The following is a 24,000-nucleotide window of genomic DNA, read 5'->3' as shown; positions in this document are numbered from 1 at the left end:
CACTGATGTGATTGAAGTCCCTCTGAAGGGTGCCTCACGACCCTTTACAATAACTGTGTGTCCCTTCAGAGTGATGTCCACGTTTTCTGAAATGTCGACAGTCTGATTGCTGAGAATGATCTTCATCCTCACAGTAGATGCGGTAAAGAGCTAAAGAGGCTTTAGATTCAAAGACAAAGCAGTGAAAGGATGGGAAAAGATATACATATGGTCCCCAACTTTCAACGGTTTGACATGATTTTTCGACTTTACGACAGTGTGAAAGCAATAAGCATTCAGTGGAAACTGTATTTCAAACTCTGAATGTTGATCTTTCCCCAGGCTTCTGACATGCAGTACAATACTCTCTCATGATGCTGGGCATTGGTAGTGAGTCACAGCTCCTAGTCAGCCACATGATCACTAGTGTAAACAATTGATACTCGACAGTGTACTGTGTTGCCATTGTTTTTTGGAAATTGTGTTTTGTGGTTTTGCCCCCCATCATGTCTACAAAACCCACATCTGTGTCTACTGCTTCCTGGTGAGAAGAAAAGGAGAAAAGCAATTACTTTTTGAGATAAAACTCAAGACAACTGCCCAATTTTAGGCTAATGTAAGTGGTCTGAGCACATTTAAGATAGGCTAAGCTACCAGTATGTTGTTCAGTAGGTTAGTGTATTAGATGTATTTTCAACTTATACTGATTTACCAGGATTTAACCCCATTGTAAGTCAAGTTGCGTCTGTATCATGCAAACAGAAACCAAAAAAGACATCACACAAAATAAGCCTTTTACTACACACAATAAAAGAACATTTTATATTGATAAAATGGAAAATTCATGAAGTAGATATAATAATTATAAACATATATGCACCTAACAACATCTCTCCAAGATAGATGAATCAAAACTTGACAGAAATGAATGAAAAATGGATAATTTATAATAGTTGGAGATACTTTGTGGTAATGAATAGAACAACTACATAGAAGATCAACAAGAAAACAGAAGACTTGAACAACATTATAAACCAATTAGTCCTAACAGACTATCCAAGAGCATAATCCATTTTCTCAAGTGCTCATGGAACATTCTCCAGAACAAACCATATGTTAGGCCATAAAATAACTCCCAACAAAATTAAAAGGATTGAAATCATACTAAGTATGTCCTCTGACCACACTGGAATGAAATTAGAAATCAATAACAGAAGGAAAATTTACAGGTATGTGAGAATCAAATTATACACTCCTAAATGTGGACCAATAAATAGGTCAATGAAGAAATCACAAAGGGAACTAAAAATACTATGAAACAAATGGAAACAAAAATACAACATACCAAAATGTATAATTAGTAGCTAGCACAGTGGTTAGAAAGAAATTTATAGCTGTAAATGCCTACATTAAAAAGGAAGAAAGTTATCTCAAATCAATGACCTAGCCTTCTATCTTAAGAAACTAAAAAAGAACAAACTAAACCCAAAGCAAGACAAAAAACAACAACAAAATAATAAAGATTAGAGCAAAAGTAAAGTAGAGAATAGAAAAACCAACAGAGAAAATAAAAAGTTGGTTCTTTGAAAAAAATCAACAAAACTGACAAAGAAACAAAAAGAAGGCTCAAATTATGGAAATAAGTAATAAAAGAGGGTATACTACGACTAACTTAACTGACAGAAGAAATAAAAAAAAATCTAAATAGACCTATAATAGGTAAAGAGAATGAATTAGTAATTAAAAAGTCTCACAGCCCAGTCAGCGTGGCTCAGTGTTTGAGTGTCGACCTATGAAACAGGAGATCATGGTTCAATTCCTGGTCAGGGCACATGCCCGGGTTGTGGGCTCAATCCCCACTGCGGGGTGTGTGTGTGTGTGTGTGTGTGTGTGTGCAGGAGGCAGCTAATCAATGATTCTCATCATTGGCATTTGTATCTCTCTCCCTCTCCCTTCCTCTCTGAAATCAATAAAATATATATATTTACAAAACAAACAATAAAAACTCAATGAACTGGGAAGAGAAGGGAACTTCTGCAACCTGATTAAAGTGTACCTACAAAAAACTCATAGCTAACATCATACTTGATGGTCAAAGACTTAAAGCTCTCCCCTAAAATGAGGAATAGGGCAAGATGTCCTCTCTCTCCATTTCTATTAAATATTTTACTAGGTATTCTAGCCAGGGCAATTAGGCAAGAAAACGAAATTAAGGGTATTAAGACTGGACAGAAAGAAGTTAAACTATTTTTATAGATGATATGATCTTAGAAAATCTAAGCAATACACACACACATGCACACACACACCATAAAAACCACCTATTAAAGCTAGTAAACAAGTTCAGCAAGTTTACAAGATAGATGATCAACATCAAAAATCAGTTATATTTCTATAAACTAGCAATAAATAATCTGGAAATGAAATTAAGAAAACAATTCCATTTACAATAGCATAAAAATTTGTTACTTAGGAATAAATTTAACAAAAGAAGTTCAAGACTCATACACTAAATTGTGAACCATACAAAAAATTAAAGAAGGTCTAAATAAGTGGAAAAGCATCCCATATTCATGGATTGGAGGAATTAATTTTTTAATGATGACAATACCCTCCAAATTGATCTACAGATTTAATGCAATTCCTACCAAAAGCTCAGCTCACTTCTTTTACAAAAATTGAAAAACTGATCCTAAAATTTATGTGGAAACTCAAGGGGCCAAAAATAGCCAAAATAATCTTGAAAAAGAGAAATAAAGTTGGAGAATTTGCACTTTCTGACTTAAAAACTTACTGTAAAGCTTAACTGTAAAGCTTTATTAACTATAAAGACAGGGTGGTACTGGCACCATACATAGTTATTATAATATTATTGACTATATTCCCTATGCATTTTTAAGTGTACAGTTCAATGGCATTAAGTACATTCACGCTGTTGTACAACAAACACCAGTGCAACCATCACCACTATCCTTCTCCAGAACTTTTCCCACATCTCATACTGAAACTCTGTACCCATTAAACACCAACACCCCATTCCTCATTCCCCCCAGCTGCTGGTAACCACTGTTCTATTGTATGTCTCTATGAACTTGACTATTTCATGTCAGTGGAATTATATAACATTTGATCTTGGTTAATTGATTTTTGACAAGGTTACCAAGAAAATGCAATAGGGGAAAAGATCATCTTTTAAACAAATGTTGCTGAAACAACTGGATATAAACACAAAAAGGAATGAAACTGGATCACTACCTCATATTATATACAAAAAGTAAATCCAACTAGACCAAAGTCCTGAATGTAAGAGCTAAAACTATAAAACTCTTAAGAAAAAAACATGGGTATAAATCTTTATAGCCTTGTATTAGGCAACAGTTTCTTAGACAATGACACCTAATGTACAATTAGCTGAAGAAAAAGAGATAAACTGAACTTCATAAAACCTTGTGTGCCACAGGACATGTCAAGAAAGTGAAAAAACAATGCATAGAATGAAAGAAATTTTTCACAGACTATGCAGGTGTAGTATCCAGAACATATACAGAACTTTTATGATCTATATATATAAAAGGCTAATATGCTATGTGTCCGACCATTCGACCGTTCAACTGGTAGCTATGACACGCACTGACCACCAGGGGTCAGACGCTCAATGCACAGGCATGGAAACATGGAACAGACTGATGAATCTCAGAGGGAAGCGGGGAGAGGGTAGGGTGGGAAGAGATTAACCAAAGATCTTATATACATACTAGAGGTCCGGTACACCGGTGGGGTCCCTCGGCCTAGCCTGAGCCCTCTCGCAATCTGGAACCCCTCGGGGGATGTCAGGCTACTGTTTTTGGCCCCATCCCCACAGGCCAAGCTGAGGGACCCCACCTGCAGGGATCAGGCCGAAACCGGCTCTCCGACATCCCCCGAGGGGTCCCAGATTGTGAGAGGGCGCAGGCTAGGCCAAGGGACCCCACCTGTGCACGAATCCGGGCCTCTGGTACAATAATAAAATTACAACACAATTTAAAAATGGAAAAAGGATCTAAATAGACATTTCTCTAAAGGAGATATGCATATGGCAAATAAGTACAAGAAAAGATGCTCATTGTTAGCTATCAGGAAAACACAAATAAAAACCATAATGAGATACTACTGCACAGCCACTTACATGGCTACAATAAAAAAGATAGATAATAACAAGTGTTGGTGAGGGAATGTAAGTTTAACAATTCCTCAACAAATTTAGCACAGTTACCATAAGTCTCAGAAATTCCATTCCTAGGAATATATACAAAGGAACTGAATGCATATGTTCACACAAAAACTTGTATATCAATGTCCGCAGCAGCATTATTTTTAACAGCTAAAAGGTGGAAGCAACCAAGTGTTCACCAACTGATAAACATTCAAACATAATATGGTATATATCTATAGACTAGAATATTTTTTCAGCTATAAAAATGAGCAAAACTGATTCATGCTACAACATGAATGAACTCTGAAAACATGCTAAATGAAAGAAGCCAGATACAAAGGCCACATATTGCACGATTCCATTTTTATCAAATGCTAGAGTAGGCAAATCCATGGAGACAGAAAGTAGATTAGTGGTTGCTAGGGGAATGGGAAATGACTTCCTAGTGGGTTGGGTTTCTTTTTGGATGATGAAAATATTCTAAAATTGATTGTGATGATAACTGCACAAATCCGTAAATATACAGAAGCCATTTAACTGTACACTTTAACAGGTCAATTGTAATGTATGTAAATTTTATCCCAATAAAGCTGTTCTTTTAAACTTATGAATTATGTACATAATGAATCTTACATGTACATTTTATTTCAATAAAGTCCATTTATAAAATTGACAGAATGAGAAAAGAAATAAATCCACAAAGCACAGTTTGACATTTTCTCATACCTCTTGTGGTGATAGAACAAGCAGAGAAATCAAGAAAGATGCAGAAAATATGAATAATTACAATTAATCAACCTGACTTAACTGACATATACAGAGCACTACAGCCAACAACATGCTCTCTTCAAGTACCCAAGAAACATTTATCTTAATGATCATATGCTGGAAGTTTTAACAAACTTCAAAGTATTAAAATCCTGAACATGTTTACCAATTACAGTAGAATTACACTAGAAACCAGTAACAAAAAGAATCCCAAATTGTTTGGAAATTAAGCCACTGTTCAAGAAGAAATAATGGAATTAGAAAATAAAAACATAAAATATAACCAGTGAGATGCAACTAAACCAGTGCTTAGAGGAAAATGTATAGCTCCAAATGTATTTAGTGGAAAAGAACACTGAAACCCATGATCTAAGTTCCCATCACAAGAATGTCCCTTTCTTCTTTCTCAAGAAGCTAAAGAACAAATAAACCTAAAGAAATGAGAAGAAATTAAACAGAACAGAAATTAATGAAATAAAAAGCAAATATACAGTAAAGAAAAATCTATAAAGCCAAAAGTTGTTCTTTGCTGGGATGAACATAATTGAAAAGGGGACCTCAGGAGAGAGAAGGATCAGATCGGCATATCCCTGACAGTGTCGTGTGCAATCTGCAGCGCAAGCTATCAGGAGACAGCTGGGGGCGCCCGACATGGTCTAGAAGAAAGGACAGGCCTCAGCAGAGAGCGCTTGGCAAGCCCTCAACCCCCTGCGTCCTCAGCCCTGTGACTTCCTGGGTCAGGATATCACACACAGGGCATGCGGGCTATGACCAACCAGGGACTCTCCACGGCCTCGTTACTGGTGTTTAAAAACAACGATCTACTGCCATGTTGTGAGGCTGTCACACCCACTCCTGGCCAAGCCCGATGAGGACGCTTAGGGACAGGGGAGAAAAGAGAGAAGGGGTATGGGCGGGTAGGTGGCCAAAGCTTTTGGATTCCTAATACGCATGTAAGACTACTTAATTCAAAGTCAACCAAAACGTTGTAGAATCAAAGCCCTACTTGTGAAATATCAGAGAACACAGGCAGCCAACATGTTTCAGTGTGAAGAACAGAGAGAGCAGCAGATGACATAAATCAAGACGACAACACAGACTCTGCCTCCCATTTCGCCAAATGTCACTTTGACATTAGGAAAAGCAATGGCCTATCTCCTCAACAGCCAAACGTACCAGTAAAATTTCACTGTACAAATGTACGTGCATATACACACATCCACCCACATACCCCCAAGCAGCAAAGTGACCCAGCACATAAACAAACACAGCTAACATGACAGACAAGATGAACTCACACAAAGGCAGTATACTTAGAGAAGAGGCCACACAGACACACAGATGTGTATACAACAGACACACACCCAGAGACACACAAATGCACACAGGGGTATATTCACAAATACAGACAAAAACATACATGCATACAGACTCAGGCACATACACTCAAGAGACATGGATACACGCCCAGGTGCACACACCCAGACATACACTTAGACTAACACACAAAGATCCACACTCAAATATATACACGTGCAGAAACACATACACTCACACAAATGCACATGCAGAAACCAAACACCCAGACAGAGAAACACACTCAGACACACACAGAAGGGTTCAAAAAACATTCACCACAATGCTGACAGGCTTTAAGTCAGGGCTATGAAATTCAGATATTCCTTGCTTTTGCCACTGTGCTAGTTAGCATTTTCTATGATGAGCATGTAATTGTGTAAAAAAACACACAAACCCACCAGTGCCTGAGCGGGTGGGGTGGGGCGGGGGGCGTGTCCTAGCACAGGCTAATTCCCTGGTGGGCTCCACCTGCGGGCTGGGTGATGCAGGGTAAGTAGCGTGGGCCCACACACCCCTGCCCCAGCCACCGGCCTCCTCCTGCCGTTTGTAACCCAAGGAGGACAGCGAGGCCTGCCTGGAAAGCCGGCCCTGGAAGAGCCCCCACTCCCCGCCCCTCCTAGGGGCTGAGGCAGGTTCTTGTCCCTTCAGGATCTCTCTCTCGTGGAGATTCCAAGGGCCGTAACTAGAAGCCCAATCCCAAATACTAACGTGATACACAAGTTAACAGTAACCAGAAAGCCAAGGTCCCCACGCCACAGACCAGTACTTTGCTGTAATTGCCCAGTTTTAATGATGTCCCTCTACTTCGTGGTTTGTAAAATTCACATCTTTAAATATTAATATTCCTGAAATAATAATCGCCAAATCCAGCAATTTCATATTTAACTGCTATTTAATGGAATTAATTTGTAACTGATGGTCTTCAAATATGCAGAGCAATTTAAGTAAATGCCAAAAGATAAGAAATAAGTAGATCCTGACTAAGCAACTGATGTCAAGTATCAACCACATTCCTGTCGGGAAACAGTATGAAACAGAGCCCTCTGTACCTCACGCCCCACCCCACCCCTGGCTCCTGGGCACACCCTCGGCCTGGTTTCAGGGGAGCTCTCCTGTCAGGAATGTTCCCCATTAAGCTATATGAACGTGATGTATGAGTGACCCTTGGCTAAGGCCACCTGGGCCCCCACGGCCCCCACATACTTCCTTCTTTCCCTTCCCAGTCAGCATCTCTCTCAGAACAATCGGTGCAGACACAGATCTAGCAAGTCTGACTTTGCCCCCAGGCTGCAGGGCCAACCCTTCAGGCAGCTGTGGTGGCCAAAGCCCACAGGAAGAAGCCTCGTGTCCTCCTGACTGCAGAGCTGTCCCTCCACCTCAGCCGCGCCTCACCCAGCCCCAGCCCAGCCCGGCCATGCCCTTACCAGGGCCTGACCATGAGCCTGACCCCATCCTCTGGCCACAGCCCACAGAGGAGCCTGCTCCTTCCACACCTCCTGTGGGAACTGTCCCTGCTCCAATCCAGCCATACATGGGAGCCAGGGCCTGGGCCAGAGCCCAAACTCAGCCAGAGGCCTGGCAGACCATCCCTACCTCTCCCTTCACCTTGGCTCCCAGGAAGGACAAAGCCACACCCCTTGAGTCTAGGGAGCCCAGGCCATGGGGAGACCCCAGTGCACGTCCACCATCCCTACCCCATCTCTGGCTCCCTGTTCCCCTTGCTCCTGGTCCTCTACCAACCCCACCACTGCAAGACCTGGCACACTCCCTGCTGCGGGCAGCAGGCCTGGCCCTGATCTGGGAAGGGGGAGGGCGCTCTGAGGACTCCCAGGACCAAACCCACAGCCCCACCAACACTGAGCCCCAGCGTGACAGACTCGAGCGGCCAACCCCGAGAAGCCACACTTGGAGGGGTCACGGGCTGCTCACTCAGCGGGAGTAGGACCCAGAGGATTGGGCATAAGTGGACGGTGAGACCACTGTTCTGCCAAGCTCCCCCCTCTCCCAGGCCAAAGGATGAAGGCAGCCTGGGACGGCCATCAGCACAAACTGAGAGGACAAATCTGAACTTCTGCTAAAGCAGGTCAATCAGGATCCAAGATGGGATGTGTTGCAAGAAAGTTCAAAAGGGCCACACCCCACAATTCCAGGAATAAGGCACTTCATTAGGGCAGCAAGAAGCACCGGTGATGAAAAGCAGTTGAGCACTAGAAAGTAGGACAACAGCAAGATTCCTCTTGCTTAGGAATCAGGCTATAATTATCCCCACCAACAGCTGGAGCTGCTGAGGGCAGACAGGTGAGCTCCACTGAACTGCAGTGGCCCTCAAGGACAAGAGCCTCCCCAGGCTGGCACTGAGGCCAGGAGGTGGCAGAGTCGAGGTATCAACAACCAGTGTGGGTGGAAGGCAGGGGGCTGGGCTGTACTAGGTCCCAGGAAAACATATGTGACTGCAGGGAAAGCACGGTGGGTGGCTGGATGCAGAGGCTGGGCCGGGGTCAGTGCCCATGGACGTGTAGTGGGGTGGAACTACACTGCACAGTAGGATGGGAGGCCCAGAGGGAGGCATAGGGGACAAGCCCCCAGGGGACAGGAGGGGAGGGAGAACCACAAGCAGGCCAAAAGACCCCAAAGCAGAGAGACACACAGGGAGGCTCTCACATGCAATACATCAGCCAGGCCAGGAAACTGAGCCCCACTCCTGGGTATGGTAAGGAATCCCATGCGCAGCAGTGAGGGGCCTGGGGAGCACCTCCTTGTCAGCCCCCCTCTGGACAGGATCATGGGTTGGAGAGGGACCCCCCAGCTCCTGGGGGAAAATGTGCAAAGTTAGAGCAGCCCCTGGTTCTCTAAAAAGCCTCCCAAATGCTGACCATGTCGGTGGGGCTGACCAAGCACAGGATCCTTTGGGCTTTTGGCAGGGGCTGCAGAGACTCAGGAGGAACAGGAAACAGAAGCTGGGGTCTGCTCATGGAGGGAGAGGTTGGGTTCACAGTGGGACGACTGCCAGGGGGGTCAGGATGACAGTGATAATGTCCCTGAGCCTCCACCGCAACCCACCTCTCTCCAGGAAACCTTAGGGAGCAGCCAGCAGTGCTCCGCTCTCAGGGGCTACATCCTGAGCTCCCCAAGAACCAGGCCTGCCACACCACCCACCAGACCTGTTCTGCGGTGCTGAGCAGGCATTATCTGCAGCAGAAACCTCTGGAGGGCAAGCAAAGACACAGCCCGAAGCCCCACAGCTCACCCACACCCAGGGTTTTGTAATCAGCCATCCTCAAGTCTCCCTGGCCCACTGCACAGAGAGCCTGAGACGCGGCTCAGAGGGGCAACGGGACTTGATGGGGTCTGCTCACGAGTGACCATTTACCGAACACCAGCTCCACGCTAGGCTCCAGATGAGTGGATCTCATTTTATCCCGACAGGTCTAAGCATGTCACACATGGCGAAGCCAAGGCTCAGAGGACAATTTCTGCTAAGGTCACAGAGCTGGCCAGCAAGGGGCCATCAGGGCTCCCTCCTCCTAGCTCAGAGAATGAAGCAGAGGCTGGAGGGACCGGCCCATGGGACCACAGAGCCATCCCCTGGTGTAGGTGGAGGCAGGTGAGCAGGACGCTGAGCACCGGCACCTGGCAGTGCTGGAGTGACCAGAGGAGGCCTGACTTAGGACAGGCGGCAGCGGGTTATGCCCTGCGACACACACGCCCTCCAAGGCCCTAGGAAAGACAGCATCTCCATGGCCAGCATTTCAACGAGCTGAGCTAATTGCTGCCAGCGTGGGAGATATGGCTGCTCTGGGAAAACTCCCAAGAGGATGCGGAGATTTGAGCGATGAAAAGAAGCAAACCTGACACCTGCTCCCCTTGCCCCATCTCTCTTATGTGGGGGGAAGGGGGAGTCTTGCATATTTATGAGCTCATAATCCTTCCTAATCACCCAGACATCACACATACACACAAATTCCCGTGGCTCAGGCTCATACATAATTATAAGGCACTTCCTCTGTCATTGCCTCAGTCCACCAAAGGACGACCGAGGACGCGGCAGTGCAGTGTGGTGGGGGAGGGGCTGTGATCAAGGCACAGCAGCCTGGAGGAGCAGGTGCGCACCCCAAGGGCTTGTCTGCTGTAGTCTTGGGCTAGCAACACAGACCCCAGACCCCCAGAGCCAGCCAACCCCAGCCCAGGGACCCGGCACCTCCGTGTTCACAGCGTGAGAGTGGTGAGGAGGGTGAGGTGCTGCACTGTGTGCCTATAATCTGCCCTCCTGCCTGGAGAGACCTAGAAGGGGAAACAGGGTTTGGGGACTAGGCCTGGAGCTCGAATGAGGCGTGAGGGCAGGTAAGGGGGTCCAGACCTAGGACGAGGGCAGCAGGAGACATGGGGGAGTTATTGCCAGCAGGACTGGGAGAAGTTAGAGGCCAGTAGTTAAGGAAAAAGGGCGGATAAGAACAAAGACCACAAGCTCAGAGCAGATCCTAGAGGAAAAGCAGGTGCACAAGTGGGGGCCTGCCTGTGCGTACACTGCGGCCAGGGCTCTACACCGCGGCCAGGGCTCCCCAGGCACTCAGTGGGCCTGCACTCTCGCTATAGAGCTCAACAGAGAAGTGGCATCTGTTCCTTAAAGTAAAAGTTGAAGTGAGTTTAGGCAAATTATTTTCTAAGCATTTCCTCAAAGTGTCCAGTCTGACCTCCTTGAGCCTCCTCCTGTTTGTGTATTTCGTGTCTAGTTTGTAGACTGGTAAGGGCCTGCTGGCGAAGATGTGAGCTGTGGAGGATGGAGGAAGTAGTTCCCAGGGCCCCAGGACTCACTTGCTGATGCCCTCGAAGGAGGCCTCCCTGCAGACACTGCCGCTGTCGGTGTTGACGCCGCGCTGGGGAGAGAGAGGGAGAGTGAGGGCACAGATGCGTCACACAGGGCTGCGTGGCACCCCACAGCCTGCACTGAAGGCCTGCCTCCTCCAGCCAGGCTCAGAACCAGGCTCAGACTAGGGAAGAACCTGGAGCTCGCACCCCAGCCTGGTGAAGCCATTCCTCCCTGCATTTCAGGTTAACGCCGAGCCGGACCCCGACCCAAGGCAGGCCCTCCTTCTGCAGCATCTTGAAAAGCAGAGAAAACAGGCCTCCTCTGTCAGCACTCTTTGCAGACACCAGTTCAGGCTGCTCAGCTGAGGCGGGGGCGGAGGGGGGGGGCGGAAGAGCGGGGACCGAGACCGCCCTCTACCCCAACCTGCTCTCCCACGCTAGCCCCATCTCATGCACACACGCACACCAATGCTTCCCACTGACTGTGCTAAGAGCACTGTCGAATCCAGCCCTTCCAGAGATGCTGGTACAGTCCTCTCCTTTCCCTCACTGTGAGGACACTCCAAGTGGAACTTGGACAGGAGCAAAGACAAAACAAAAGATTTAGAGAAATGTGCCATCCCTGGAGAGGCAGGTCAGTGTCTAATGGATCCCTCCAATGAAACACACTGGGCCATCCGACCACAGTCAACTAACACAACCTTCCTTCTCAGCCATCCAGACAGCAGAGCGGGAAAGAGAGACCCCAGGAAGTGCTACCAAAAATAACCAAGAAAAACTATTTCTGTAAAAATCAATTAACAAAGGAGAGAAGGGTCACTCTGGGAGGAGAGAAGAGTTATACACTTTTCGTGCCTACAGCCCCCCAAGGCCAAAGAAGCACAAGAAAGCAGCCTCCTTCTCTGCGCCCTCGCACAGCCAGAGCGCCCCACAGGCTACAAAGGCAGCAGCGGTCACCGAGCAGCCTTGCCTGCCCCAGGCTGCGGCAGGCCATTGGTCATTCAGTGCCTGGGTTCAAAATCTGATGGCCCACAGCCCAGTGTCCTCACAAGCAGATACCACGGTGTGTTTTTCAAATTCTTTTAACAACAGAGGAGACATAGGATGGAAGCAAATTGATATTCTACATCCACAAATCCCAGGAGCTCAGCCTAACACAAACACATCCTCTAGCTGGGGTTTAACCCTTGGGATGGGTATGGTGTGTTGTCCACAGTGGCCTCACATCCCAGCACATCCCAGGGAGACCGGAGAATCGAGGATGTGGTCCTGGACATGATGTCTTGCTGTTCAGACTGAGAAGGTGTCATTAGTTATCACTGTGGACCATTCCTCTCAGGTTCTCAATCCTCAACCTCTGCAGGGGCAGGTGGCTCCCTAAAACCCCTTCCTGTGCCCAAACACTGCCCAGACCCTGGACACTTACCAAAGTGAGGAGGACAGAGGGACTCTGTGAGGTCAGCACACTGGCGATCTGAAAGGTCAGAAAGAAAAATCCACTTTAGAGCAACCATGGAGGGATGGAGATGATACACCACGGTTACCCAAGGACAGCTCAGGTGTATTGAGCAGATCCCTAAAACATGTGCTGCTGCTGTGGCCCCCAACCAGCAGACGAGGAAACTGAGGCTCACAGGGAAGAAGGGGCTTCTGAAAGCCACACAGCTGTAAAGTGGCAGAGAGGAATTCAAACCTAAGCCAGGCACACTTCCCCCCATACCATTCCGCCTCTAGGCCCCACGAGGATTTTGGGCTCCAAGCAGCCAGACCCGCCCACCCTCCAAGGCCAGTGCCTCCACTCATCTGACAAGTAGTCCCTCCCGAAAGACCTGTATGGAAACCTCTTAGGCACTGGCCCCACTAGCCTCCCGTCCCAGGGCAGACACTTTCCTTCCTGCCCCTCATCAGTCCCCCAGCCTGTGGGATGTCAGCCATCCCCAATCCTCTCCCATTCCCCAGCCTGCATCCCCGATCTGCATCCCTCCACCATGGCCCACTCAGGCCTCATGCCCCTGTGTGCTGCTTGCTTCCTACCCCAACCCCTTGAATGAGCACACCATGCCAACTCCTCTCTCCATGCCTTCCTAGGGCTCTCGCCTCTGCCTGCCATGCCTTCCCCCATCTCAGCCACTTCATCAATTCATACTCAGGACTGAGGCCCCTGCCCCCAGGCAGGTTCATTCACTCCCTCCTCTCTGGCCCCACTGACCATCATCATTCCCTTGGCCAAGTGCCCATGATGCTGCCTTAGCCATGATGTCTGCAACCCGAGGTGCCAACCACCCTGGTGGGAGCATCTTCTTCCTCTCCTGGCCCCCCACCCCTCAGTCCTCTCCGAGTCTTGGCTACTGCAGCCCCCACGGGATCTGGGCGCCCAGGGCAGAGAACAGTCTCCTCTCTGCAGCCCTTGCCCCCCCCCCACAGACCCACCAGAAATGCTTTAGTGCCCAACATAGGGCGAGAGTGAGGAGGATCTGCTGTTTGTTGTTTTACAGCTTTACTGAGCTGTCACTGACATATTCTACACTGCACATATTTAAAGTGCACATTTTGATAGTTTTGACATGTGTATATATGTGCTTTTTAATACTGAGAGGCTCACAGGGAAAACCTGGAAGATACTGAAAACTATAAAAACATAAAACACATCTACAATCCCATCCCCAGAGACCTTTTATCTCTGCACATAAAAACAGAGATCTGTAATGACATTTGGATCATATGAAGTTACACGCTTCACTTATTCCCTGTCATTAAATATTCTCCAAGCCCCGCGGTTTTTACGGTCACTACCACTGGGGACGGTGAACGTCCAGTGAGCCCTTGGTCATGCCTGTGCCGGCACTTCAGACGGCGTATCATTTAAGCACCATGAGCCGGTGCTGCGGACATCCAGACTTCACACTGAGAAAGGCTTACAGGTTCGACTACCTGCCCAGGTTTCCAGTTAAAAAAGAGTAGCACCCAGAGCTAAACCTACGGCTGTGAAATATTCTCTTACTAGATATGGCATAAGTTATTCATTCTTCTGTTGGACACAAATAATTTCTAAGGATTAACTATGATAAATAATGCCCTGGTGAACATCCTTGTACATGAGCCTTTATTTCCTTAGATAAATTCCGTAAACATTTTATTTCCTTAAAACAAACAAACAAATCCAACCCAGTGAAACTTCTAGATGAAAAGCCATATATTTTGTCAAGATTTCTGATGCTCAAGGCCAGGTGCCCTCCAGACTGAACCAACCACCTCCCACCAGCGGTGCCTGAGGCTCCACCTCCCTGGCACCCCCTCGCTGACTCAGTAACTGCTCAGAGAGCCTCTACTGCACAAACCATCGGCTTGGCGCAGTCCCTGCTACTCCCCAGGCCCTCCTGGAGTGTGTGGGGGGAGGGGTTCATTAAAAGGGAGAGCCTCGCTTCGAGCCCTGGGTGCGTTGTCACCTTGGTGAAGGGTCTCCATTCATCAGCACAGAACATCCTGTCAATTACAGCAGCAGAACCCGAGAGCAGCGGGCACTTGGGGATGCATGTGCTACTGTCCTTGGGAGAAAGGGGTAGGATAACAAGCGTGTAAGCTGATGCTTTTTCTCTTAGCAACAACTCAGGACATGCTGCTGAGCAACGGAGGAGAAAGCAGCCCTCTCAGTGCTGCGGGACGGACGTGCAGGCGAGTCTCGGCCCACAGAGGAGGCGGGTGCCTGCTAGTCCTGGCAGGGCCACATGGTCTATTGATCACAATTGCTTGAGTGGGTCCTGGTTACCTCTGCGGCTGCCAAACCTCCCCCAGCCTAGCAGTTCCATCTGCCTTTCCCCTTCCCCGTGGAGACCCATTACTGCTACACTCTCATCAACACAGCCTGATTCCACGCCTCAAAAATTAAGGGGACATGACACAGCTATGTGTTACCGGCTTGAAATGCAGCTCGGGCACACAGGACAGCACAGCTCTGTCAACACAGGGCCTCACTTCTTTTTTTTTACAATATATTTTCTTTTTTTAAAAATACGTTTTTGTTGATTTTAGGGACAGAGAGATAAAAATATCAACAAGAGAGAATCATTGATCACCTGCCTCCTGCAAGCCCCACACTGGGAATTAAGGCTGCAACCTGGGCATGTGCCCTGACTGGGAATCGAACCATGACCTCCTGATTCATAGGTCAATGCTCAACCACTGAGCCACACTAGCCGAGCACAGGGCCTCATTTCCATGGAGTATGGTCACCAGGGACCCACCAGGTCTCACAGACCAGTGCCACATCCATTTCCCAGGCAGCCTGGCCTCTCCAGCAGGTCGAGGTGGAGAGCACACACAGATCTCATCCGAGCCCCATGGACAAGGGTCCTCCCCTGCTGACAATCAAAGGCTCCCTGTGGACACCTCACATGTCCTCATGTCCAGAGCTCCAACCAGCCCTGCAGGCCATTCTTCACGGGTGAGCCAGGAAAGGGGGCTGGACAATCACAAAGCCCACACTGCTCCGGGGATCTGGGCGTCACCACAAGAATGTCAGCGCCTGAATGAACTTTTTCATGGCAGTCTGAAACAGGGGTGCACAACACTGGCTGGCAATGCATTTAAATTTTGAATTTGTTTCTAAAATTTAAGAAACAGGAAAGATCACAAACAATATGGATTTATTTGCAGCTACTCTTGAACAATCAGAGTATCTAACAAGGCTGGGCCAGCAGTTCCACATAGCAGCTGCCTCTGCAGACGTCCCGCCACAGACCCCACCCCTCCCTGATGCCTCTCCACACCGAGGCAGCATCCATCGCTGTGCTGCCACAGTGGTTTCTCTTACATCCATCCTGCCTGCATCGGAGCCGGTGACCCTCGTGCCTCCCAACATCTGCCCGCAGCCATTAAGAAGAACAAGGGTATCATCTGCCCTCCACCTCGCCAGCTCCCACCCCATCATGAATACCAGCCTTTGCACAGCACCTCAACAGCAATGCCTCGAAAAGCCTCTCAGGGTTCTCCTGAGTGCCCCCTTCTCAAAGGAACCACCATTCGCTCTACCTTCTCAATTATGAAACTCAGGATCATCATGGGGAGGAAGGGAACTAGACAGCCAGGTTCGCAACATCAGACACCTGCATGTTATACTTGCTATCAGGTGACCAGTCATGCCTGGGGCTGGGGCCTTCCTGTCCTCTTGCAGGAGACAAGTGTCAGCTGCTTCCCGGCTGGGGTTGGTCACAGACCAAGGCTGCCTGAAGTTCCATGGGCCTGAGCACCGGAGAACTGGCCCAGCCCCCGCCCCCGCCCCCGCCCCAGCAGAAGGCTTCCTGTCACCTTCCACGGTGGAGCAGGCCTGGGGCCTCCAGTGCCTCGGCCCAGGTGTCTCAGTCCATCCAGCAGCCTGTACTTTTGTCAGACTCCATTTTGAGCCAGAGAATCAAAGGCACCTGACAGCCTGCATCACCTCCGTGGATGTGTCCTGAAGCACCCTCTCATTTCTACAGGGCAAATGCAGAGGCGAAGGGCCAGGCCTCGGGGGTCCAAAAGTCCTAGGGCCACATCCCAACTCTGCTGCCCCAGCTGTAGGGCCGTGGATGAGGCCCTTCTCACCTCTGAGCCTCGGCCTCGGCCTCCTCCCTGTGATGGGGTGAGAGCCGTGGCCCACCATGGGACAGGTGGGGTGGGAGGGGAACAAGGGGATCTGTAGGAGCTGGCAATACTGAAGCCTGAAGGTGCCACCCTGGAGTGAAGACCTGTCTCACGGTCCACATGAGCCCTCATGTCCAATGGCACCACAGCAGCAACAGTGTGACCAAACTGAGAACCGGCAACAATGATGGGGTGCTGTGAAGGCGCCCGAGCCTGAAGGAGGGCCCATTCCCTGGACTCCACGGAAGCCCTCGTGTAAGGTCCTGCTTCATAAATACAGACTCCGTGAGCTGAGCTGCGGGCTGTGATTCTACACTGTCATTACGGGCTTTCCTGTTCTGGCCCTCAAGACCTCCTGTTTTACTGTGTTTGGAGGCCAGTTCTCTTTTCTCCTCAGAAATTACAGCATGAATGAGGCTGAGTTCCCCCCAGTCACAAGATGCCCGACGGCAGCTGGGAAGGCTGCGGCACAGACGCTCCGACGCGGTGGGCTGTGTCCCAGTACCCGTCTCGGGCTGCCCCTCCAGGTTTCGCACTGAGGACACCTGGAAGGTCAAGTTCCCAAAAGGCAGTAATGTTAAGATGCAGTTTATGGAGGCAGGAGGGATCAGATGCCAAAGGGGAGGGTGTATCAGAGCTGGTTGAGACCCAGGGCTGAGCAGGATGAGCAGGTCCCTCCCTCTCTAGCACTTGGAAACACAAGTTAAGCGGCAATGACCTTGTTAAGGGCATACAAATAAATGTTCAGACTACTTTAGATTCTATATCCAAAGAGATCAATACATCAGGTCACGGGAGTATTAACAGACTCTTCTCAACCTTCCTAATGCCGCGACCCTTTAATACAGTTCCTCATGTTGTGGTGACCCCCAACCATAAAATTATTTTTGTTGCTACTTCATAACTGTAATTTTGCTACTGTTATGAATCGCAATGTAAATATCTGATATGCAGGATGTATTTTCATTGTTCGCGACCCACAGGTTGAGAACCGCTGCTTTAGATGCTAGGAGTCACTCCCGGATAATTTGGCATTGAAATCACATGACATAACATAAAGATCCATCAAATGTTCCCCTCCTTCCACAATCCAACCAGGCAGAGCGCTGTCAGAGCAGGCCCCCGCAGCCCTGTGGACGTGAGCTGCACTGCTTCACCAAAGCCCTTCTGGTCAGGCACCATCACACCCTGGTGATGATTCACCCATGCGGTCACGTTCTTCACCAGACCCTGCCCCTGGCTGCTGACTTCAGCCCTGGGTCTCAACCAGCTCTGATGCCCACAGGACCCTGACTGGGAAGGCAAAGAGCGTGACAGTAAAGCCAGGGGAAAGAACCAGGCCTTAGTGACAAATACAGAGAGTCAAGGGCAGGGTACAGACCAGAACACCACCAGTGTCCACCATGACCACACCTGGTCCCAGGAGCCAGGGGAGGGTGCCAGTGTGGGCTGGAGTGACAGGAAGGCCCAGGCCAAGCCGGGAGGGCACAGAGATCAGACTTTGCCAGTGACATCCTCCCCCATGCAGCTCAGCTCCACCACTGAGTCAGGGCACTGCCCTGCAAAGGAGGGGCCTGTCTCCTGGGAGATCTGAGGTACACATTTCCCACCTGCTCTCTCCAAATGGGGGCACTGCTGAGGAGCTAGCGGTCCAGTGGTGGCATCCTGCGACATTCACCAGGCTGCGGCAGTGGAAGGAGAGGGAATCCAGGGCAAAGGGGTAACTGAAGCCCTGAGTTGCTCAGAGAGGAGGCGGCGGCTACTGACCTCGTCTGTGTACTGGACGTTGTCCACGGCATACTTCTCCTGGAAGTGCTCCTTGGGGTGGATCCTCAAAGACAAAAACAAGGAACACCAGGGTCAGGGTTTGGCGACCTCCTTGCCCCCAAGCCCAGGTTATGAAGCCCTGGCCCATCCCTAGTCCACTGGCACCTGGCACCAAGTGGGTCTGCCCATCACAGATTCAGGGGTAAAGTACTGGGCCACAAAGTCACTGCTGAACCACACCTGACCCCTCAACCTTACCCAGTCGACCTCTGCTCCTCCTGCGAGTCCGCACCCTGGCCACCTGGAATAAGCCCACCAGGCAGCACTCCCACCCTTTGGGGTATGAAGCAAGCTGCCTCCCAGGCCCCACCGAGCCTCTTTAAAGGAAAGTTAAAGATTTAGCATCGTACAGAAGTCAATATCAGCATGACTCACTGTGATGAGAAATGTTCAAGCTTACTCATCAGCCCTGAGAAGTCAGCCAGTGAGAACACAGAGAGCAGAGGAGGCTGGGCAGCCCTTGCCCACCTCACAGAGGACTCCTGGTCACGGCTGCTCTGGGCGGGTCCCGGCAAACACCACACCACCCCCAGCCTCTAGGTCAGGGGATGAGTCACTGTCACTGCCTGTGACAAGGCTCTCATGAGAAGAAGCACTAGACATAAAGGGGGGTGGGGGTGCTGAAAACCAAGTCTAATGACGCACGCACCACCCCACGCCCAGGCACCACATCAGCACGGGTCCTGCCTAGGATCGCATGGTATTCTAGCCACCAAGTGTTAGAGCCAAAGGAGTCCTCAAAGGAAAACAGCAGATGGTTTCCAGACTGTGCTTCCTGGGCTCTCAAGGTGAGTAGATGACAGGGGTGCTGGGCAGGCTCAGAGGGGACAGGGCAGGGAGGGCACTTCGGGACTCGGAGGTGGCCACCTCGAAGAGGGGGCTCCATGTGCCTTTGAGACACACTCAGACATCACTACCCAGGAAGCAGAATCCCTCCCCTCTCTGAGCCCTGCACCACTTCCCTCTCTACCCAAGCAAGCATCCCAGCCCAGACTGTAATCCCAAAGCACAGAGTGAGGACCTGAGACAGACAAGTGGCCTCAGGGACCAGCAGCAGGGAGCCCACAGCCACACGCAGCAAGCTGGGCCGAGGAGACGATGGTCTCGCTGCAATGGGCTGCTCAGGGCCCCGGAACACTATTTGCTTCATTTCCCTTTGGATTCTCTGAAGTGGGCAATGGGTGTCAAGCTCCTACTGTTGATTAAATTTACACAATCCAGGCAGGCACACTAACTTTCACAGTTGAACCAGGACTCAAAGTTAAGTGGCCAGAGCCTGGTGCCTCCATCAGCACCACCTACAGCAGGAACTGACGACAAGCACTTGCTGGGGCACTGGAGGCCCCGGCTCCAAGCTTACCAGACAGCTGGCTGACCCCTTGCTACTCAGGGGTGAGTGACGCTCTCAGCAGAGCTGGAGCTGCAGACATGTGCAGAAGTGCACACCAGGAGCGCAAGAGGCCGCGCAAGAGGCTGCGCCATTGGCAGCGTCACCAATCACCCACTCTGACTGCTCTGGCTCCAGTCCCAGCCCCAGGACTAACAATCTGTTTCCTCAGAAAGTCCCCAAACCACCTCTGGGCCCGTCACTTAATCACCTCCAGCTGTGACAGGCATCAAACGCAAACTCCCAAAAGACTGGGGAAGTGCCACGGACCTGCTTTCAAGACCAGCCTCGATGCTCCCTAAGGCACCTTGGTGTTAGGGTGACTGTCACCCCCAATCCCAACGGGGACCCTAATCCTCCCAGCTCACCCAAGCCACTCAGCAGAGGGACGCCCAGGAAATGTGTTCCCGCCTCCCTGCCTGGGAGTCTTGGTGGTCAGGCCTCAGAAGACTTGACATTTCTGTGCACTCATCCTTTGGTCAAGGCCATAACAATGCGGAACTAGAGTAGGTGGGGGGAAGTAGGGGGCAAAAGGAAGGTGAGCACATGGCAGGTGTGATCTGTACGTGGCCCCAGGGTTGTGCACTCAACTATCCACCCTTCACCTACCAACCACAAGTTATTCCACTTGCCACAGACGCTGAGGAGCACCAAGGGCCAGCCAGCCCACGGAGAGCCTGCCGCTGCCACCCTGATGTCCGGGAGGAAGTGCAGGTGTCACCCCACCAGATGCCCTCTGTCCTTCTCAAGAGCTGGATGACACAGTCCAGAGCGCACATGGGCTTCAAGAGCCAAAACCCCCAACTATCGATAGGCCTGGCTCTCCACAGGAAGACCCATTTGACAAATACAACCTGAAAGGCTGTGAGCATCTTTTCTGGCACTTTGCACATTATTCTTCTCTAAAGGGCAAAGATAATTAAGTTTGAATAGTACTATTTTTCATGTTTTAGAGCTACTTATAGTAAAAAACCACTTAAATATCACCCTGAGGAATAAGTGTGCCAGGTCACCATGTCAAGCCAGTGAAGGGAGGCTTGGCAGCCAAGACTTGGTGGGGCTGTCGGGAGGAGTGGCACGTCCACGCGAACCCCGCAGAGCTGGCCGGAGAGGTCACTGGGCAGCTATAAGCCTGCTGAGGGCCAGCTGGCGGTGGCCACACAGAGGGCCTGCACCCTGCTATCTGGAGTTTGGGTCCAGAAGGCAGCTCAGGCCAGATCCTGTCATATGGGAGATCCAAACAGAAGCAACTGGACTAGAAAAGGGTGGCTCGGCAGGGAAGCCGGCCCACCCCAGACACTCTCCCTTCTAATTGCCGGAGAGAGGAGTGTCCCACTCAAAGGAGGCCCTGCATCCAGGTGCAGCCAGTGTCTAGGGACCGCCGTGCAGGCCTCTGCCAGCAGCTGGGGTGACGGGAGGCCTTTCCCAGATCCCAGGGTCAAGGCTGATGCAGCGAGTGCCACCACCTGTGTAGGCCTCCAGCAGGAAGGAGACAACATTAATGCCCATGGTTCAACTTCTAGAGAATGACATTCCTGAGCGCAGGTCGGCTGGCTAGCTGATCACCTGCATGCGGTTAATAAAAAAATAACCTCAAAGTTAGAGCAGTTACCATCAATTCTCAGTGCCTAGACTAGAGCCTGCCTTCAGCGGCAGACAGTGCTGCTGCTTTCCCTCTGCCCTCTGCACAGGGAGCACCTGCTCTGGATCGGCAGGCAGCACCTTTTCAAGATCCCATCAGTTTGTCAGAGAAAAGCAAACCTCTCAGAAGCCATGCGTGCACCTGCTCCTGGTGACCACGCCTGTGAGTGGACCACAGGCAGCATTCCTCAGAGAGCAGGACAGGGAGAGCCCAGGCTTCGGGGGGCGAGCCCAGGCTCCGGGGGGAGGGCCCTGGCTCCAGGGGGAGGGCTAACCAAAATGATGCCTGCGATCAGTGGAGAGGCTCCCAACTGAGGATCCTGGCAAACCCCTGGCCAGGCCTCAGGCTGCCGGACCAGGCTCCCCCAAACCACTGGGAGTAAGAGCCAGAGGAACTCCCTCAACCCTCCTCACGAAGACCTGCACCCCCATCAGTGCCCCACACTCTCCCTTGAAGACAGAGCAAAGCCACCAGACAGGCTGAAGCAGCTTTGATCCTTGTGACCCAGGTGTGTGTACAGGGTGGGGGGCAGTGGCTGTGAAAAACCACATACAACACACTACAGACGTCATACACACCGAACCACATGCCACACCATACACACACATCACCCACCCTCACCCACCCCTCCACTCCTGTGCACACACACCACCCCACTACACACCCCCCACCCCCATGCACACACACACCACCCCACTACACACCCCCCACCCCCATGCACACACACCACCCCACTACACTCACACACACCCCCCCACCACCCACCCACACTGTACATGCACACACACCACATAGGCATACACACACACAAATATCAGTTCCCATCTCAAAAGAGCAGTGCTCAGAGTCTCAGGCCTGGAGACATTCGCTCACACCACCCCTGGGCAGTGCCTCCTCCCTACAAACCCGGAGCCAGGCTCAAAGCCCCAGGTTCCCAACAGGAGCAGAACGCAACCAAGTTGCAAAGGCTCTAGGATGGTCCCCCAACTTGCCCAAAGTCACTCACCCTCTGCGGGTGCTGACACTGTCCAGGGTGCTTTTCCTGCCTTTTCCGAGAACCCGATATGCCAGCAGTTAAAGCTGCTGTCAGCTAAGCCTAACTCTGACAAAAAAGATGGGAACACTCTCGCATCAGAAAGGCACAGACCCATGTAAGCAGACTCCACATAAAAACAAATTTGAAACTACCACACTCCTGTCCCAAAAAAGGCTTGGGGTGAGGAACAGGCCCAGCACCAGGCTGCCCACATGCCCCTCAACGCCTGTGGCCAGACAACAGGACAGGCTGTTTACGCAGGAAGTGGCAGATCTGCAGATGGGGGTGTTGTTTCCCTGGGCAACTTTATCTGCCAGATGGATTTTCAAAAGCCATCAGATAGAGGCTCAAAAGGAAGCTGAGGAGCTGAAGGTCAAACGTTCCGTCTGGTGGGCTTTGATTGCAAAGGGCAGGTAATCCCATCAGCCTCACTCCTCCCGAGCTCTACTGAGTATGAGAGCGCCTGGAAACGGCCCCACATCAGATCGGCCTCTCCTCAACTGCAGCTCCAAACAAGCAAGCCCTTAGTGGTGCCCTGTTTCAATCCTGCCTTCTCTCCCCAACGCGCAGGACAGGAGGGCCAGGAGACGGTCAGAGCAGAGGAAGAGAAGGCCACTGTGAGGAGCCAGGCCTGCAGGAGACAAGGCTGAGCTCTGCACCAGAGCCGAACACCCTTGGGACCACCGTGCTCCATCTGGCTGCCAGTGTGCACATGGAGCCTGTCTGACAGGCGGACCCACCCTGCAGACCATTTGTACCCTCAAAGTCTAGCCAAACCTCTATGTCCGCAGTACACAATCAGCTGGCTTGGCAAAGCAGGGCAGACTAAAGGAGAACGTATAACAGTGGCTCTGAAACCCAGCCATGGCCACGCATAGAACATTATTCCTGTATCACTGAAGATTACCCTCCGGAAGAGCCAACTGCTAATAGCTGTCCCCGACCAATCAGGTCCTGGGCATAAACCCTCCAGTCAAGTGCCCGTGGCCCCCAGTTGGTGGCTGCGGTGAGATTCTCTCAGGCTTCCACTGGAAGGCAGGGTCCAGGTTTCTCCTCCCACAAGCCTGGAGGATGTCCACCCTCCAGGACAGAAGTCTTTACCACTTCTGCGTAAAGAGGCAGACAGACTCACAGATGAGGAGATGCGCTCAGAGCCCCTCCCCACATCCAGACAGACCCTGGTCAGGCCGGCCTTCCACCACTGTCCACGCCCACACTGCATGGAGGAGCCAGGAGGCAGGGCCACAGGGAGGCTGAGGGCATGGGCGCCACCAGGCACAGGGGCCCTGGCTAATCCTGGACATGTCACTGGCAAGAGGAGCTGAGGCTTCAGCTCTGTGGTCCCCTCAGGGTGCAGGAAGGGCTCTGGGAGAAGTCTCTGCGGA

At 50.6% G+C, this 24,000-nt stretch overlaps 1 protein-coding gene across 1 annotated transcript in view; it reads right to left on the bottom strand.

The window, feature by feature from the left end:
• PEPD (peptidase D) overlaps window positions 1-24,000 on the bottom strand; it is a 121,846-nt gene that overhangs the window by 77,839 nt on the left and 20,007 nt on the right. Inside the window, exons 4-6 of the mRNA XM_070398247.1 lie at window positions 18,491-18,554; window positions 12,531-12,578; window positions 11,111-11,172 (exon numbers count right to left, since the gene is read on the bottom strand). Of these exons, the coding sequence (XP_070254348.1) occupies window positions 11,111-11,172; window positions 12,531-12,578; window positions 18,491-18,554 (174 nt within the window). The remainder of the gene's footprint in view (window positions 1-11,110; window positions 11,173-12,530; window positions 12,579-18,490; window positions 18,555-24,000) is intronic.

This window comes from Myotis yumanensis, unplaced genomic scaffold (assembly GCF_028538775.1).
Source record: "Myotis yumanensis isolate MYYU_CA2020_CCGP unplaced genomic scaffold, mMyoYum1.0.hap1 SCAF_18, whole genome shotgun sequence".
NCBI lineage: Eukaryota > Metazoa > Chordata > Mammalia > Chiroptera > Vespertilionidae > Myotis > Myotis yumanensis.
Note: the sequence above shows the minus strand (reverse complement) of the source record. Positions and strands in the feature narration are given on the sequence as shown.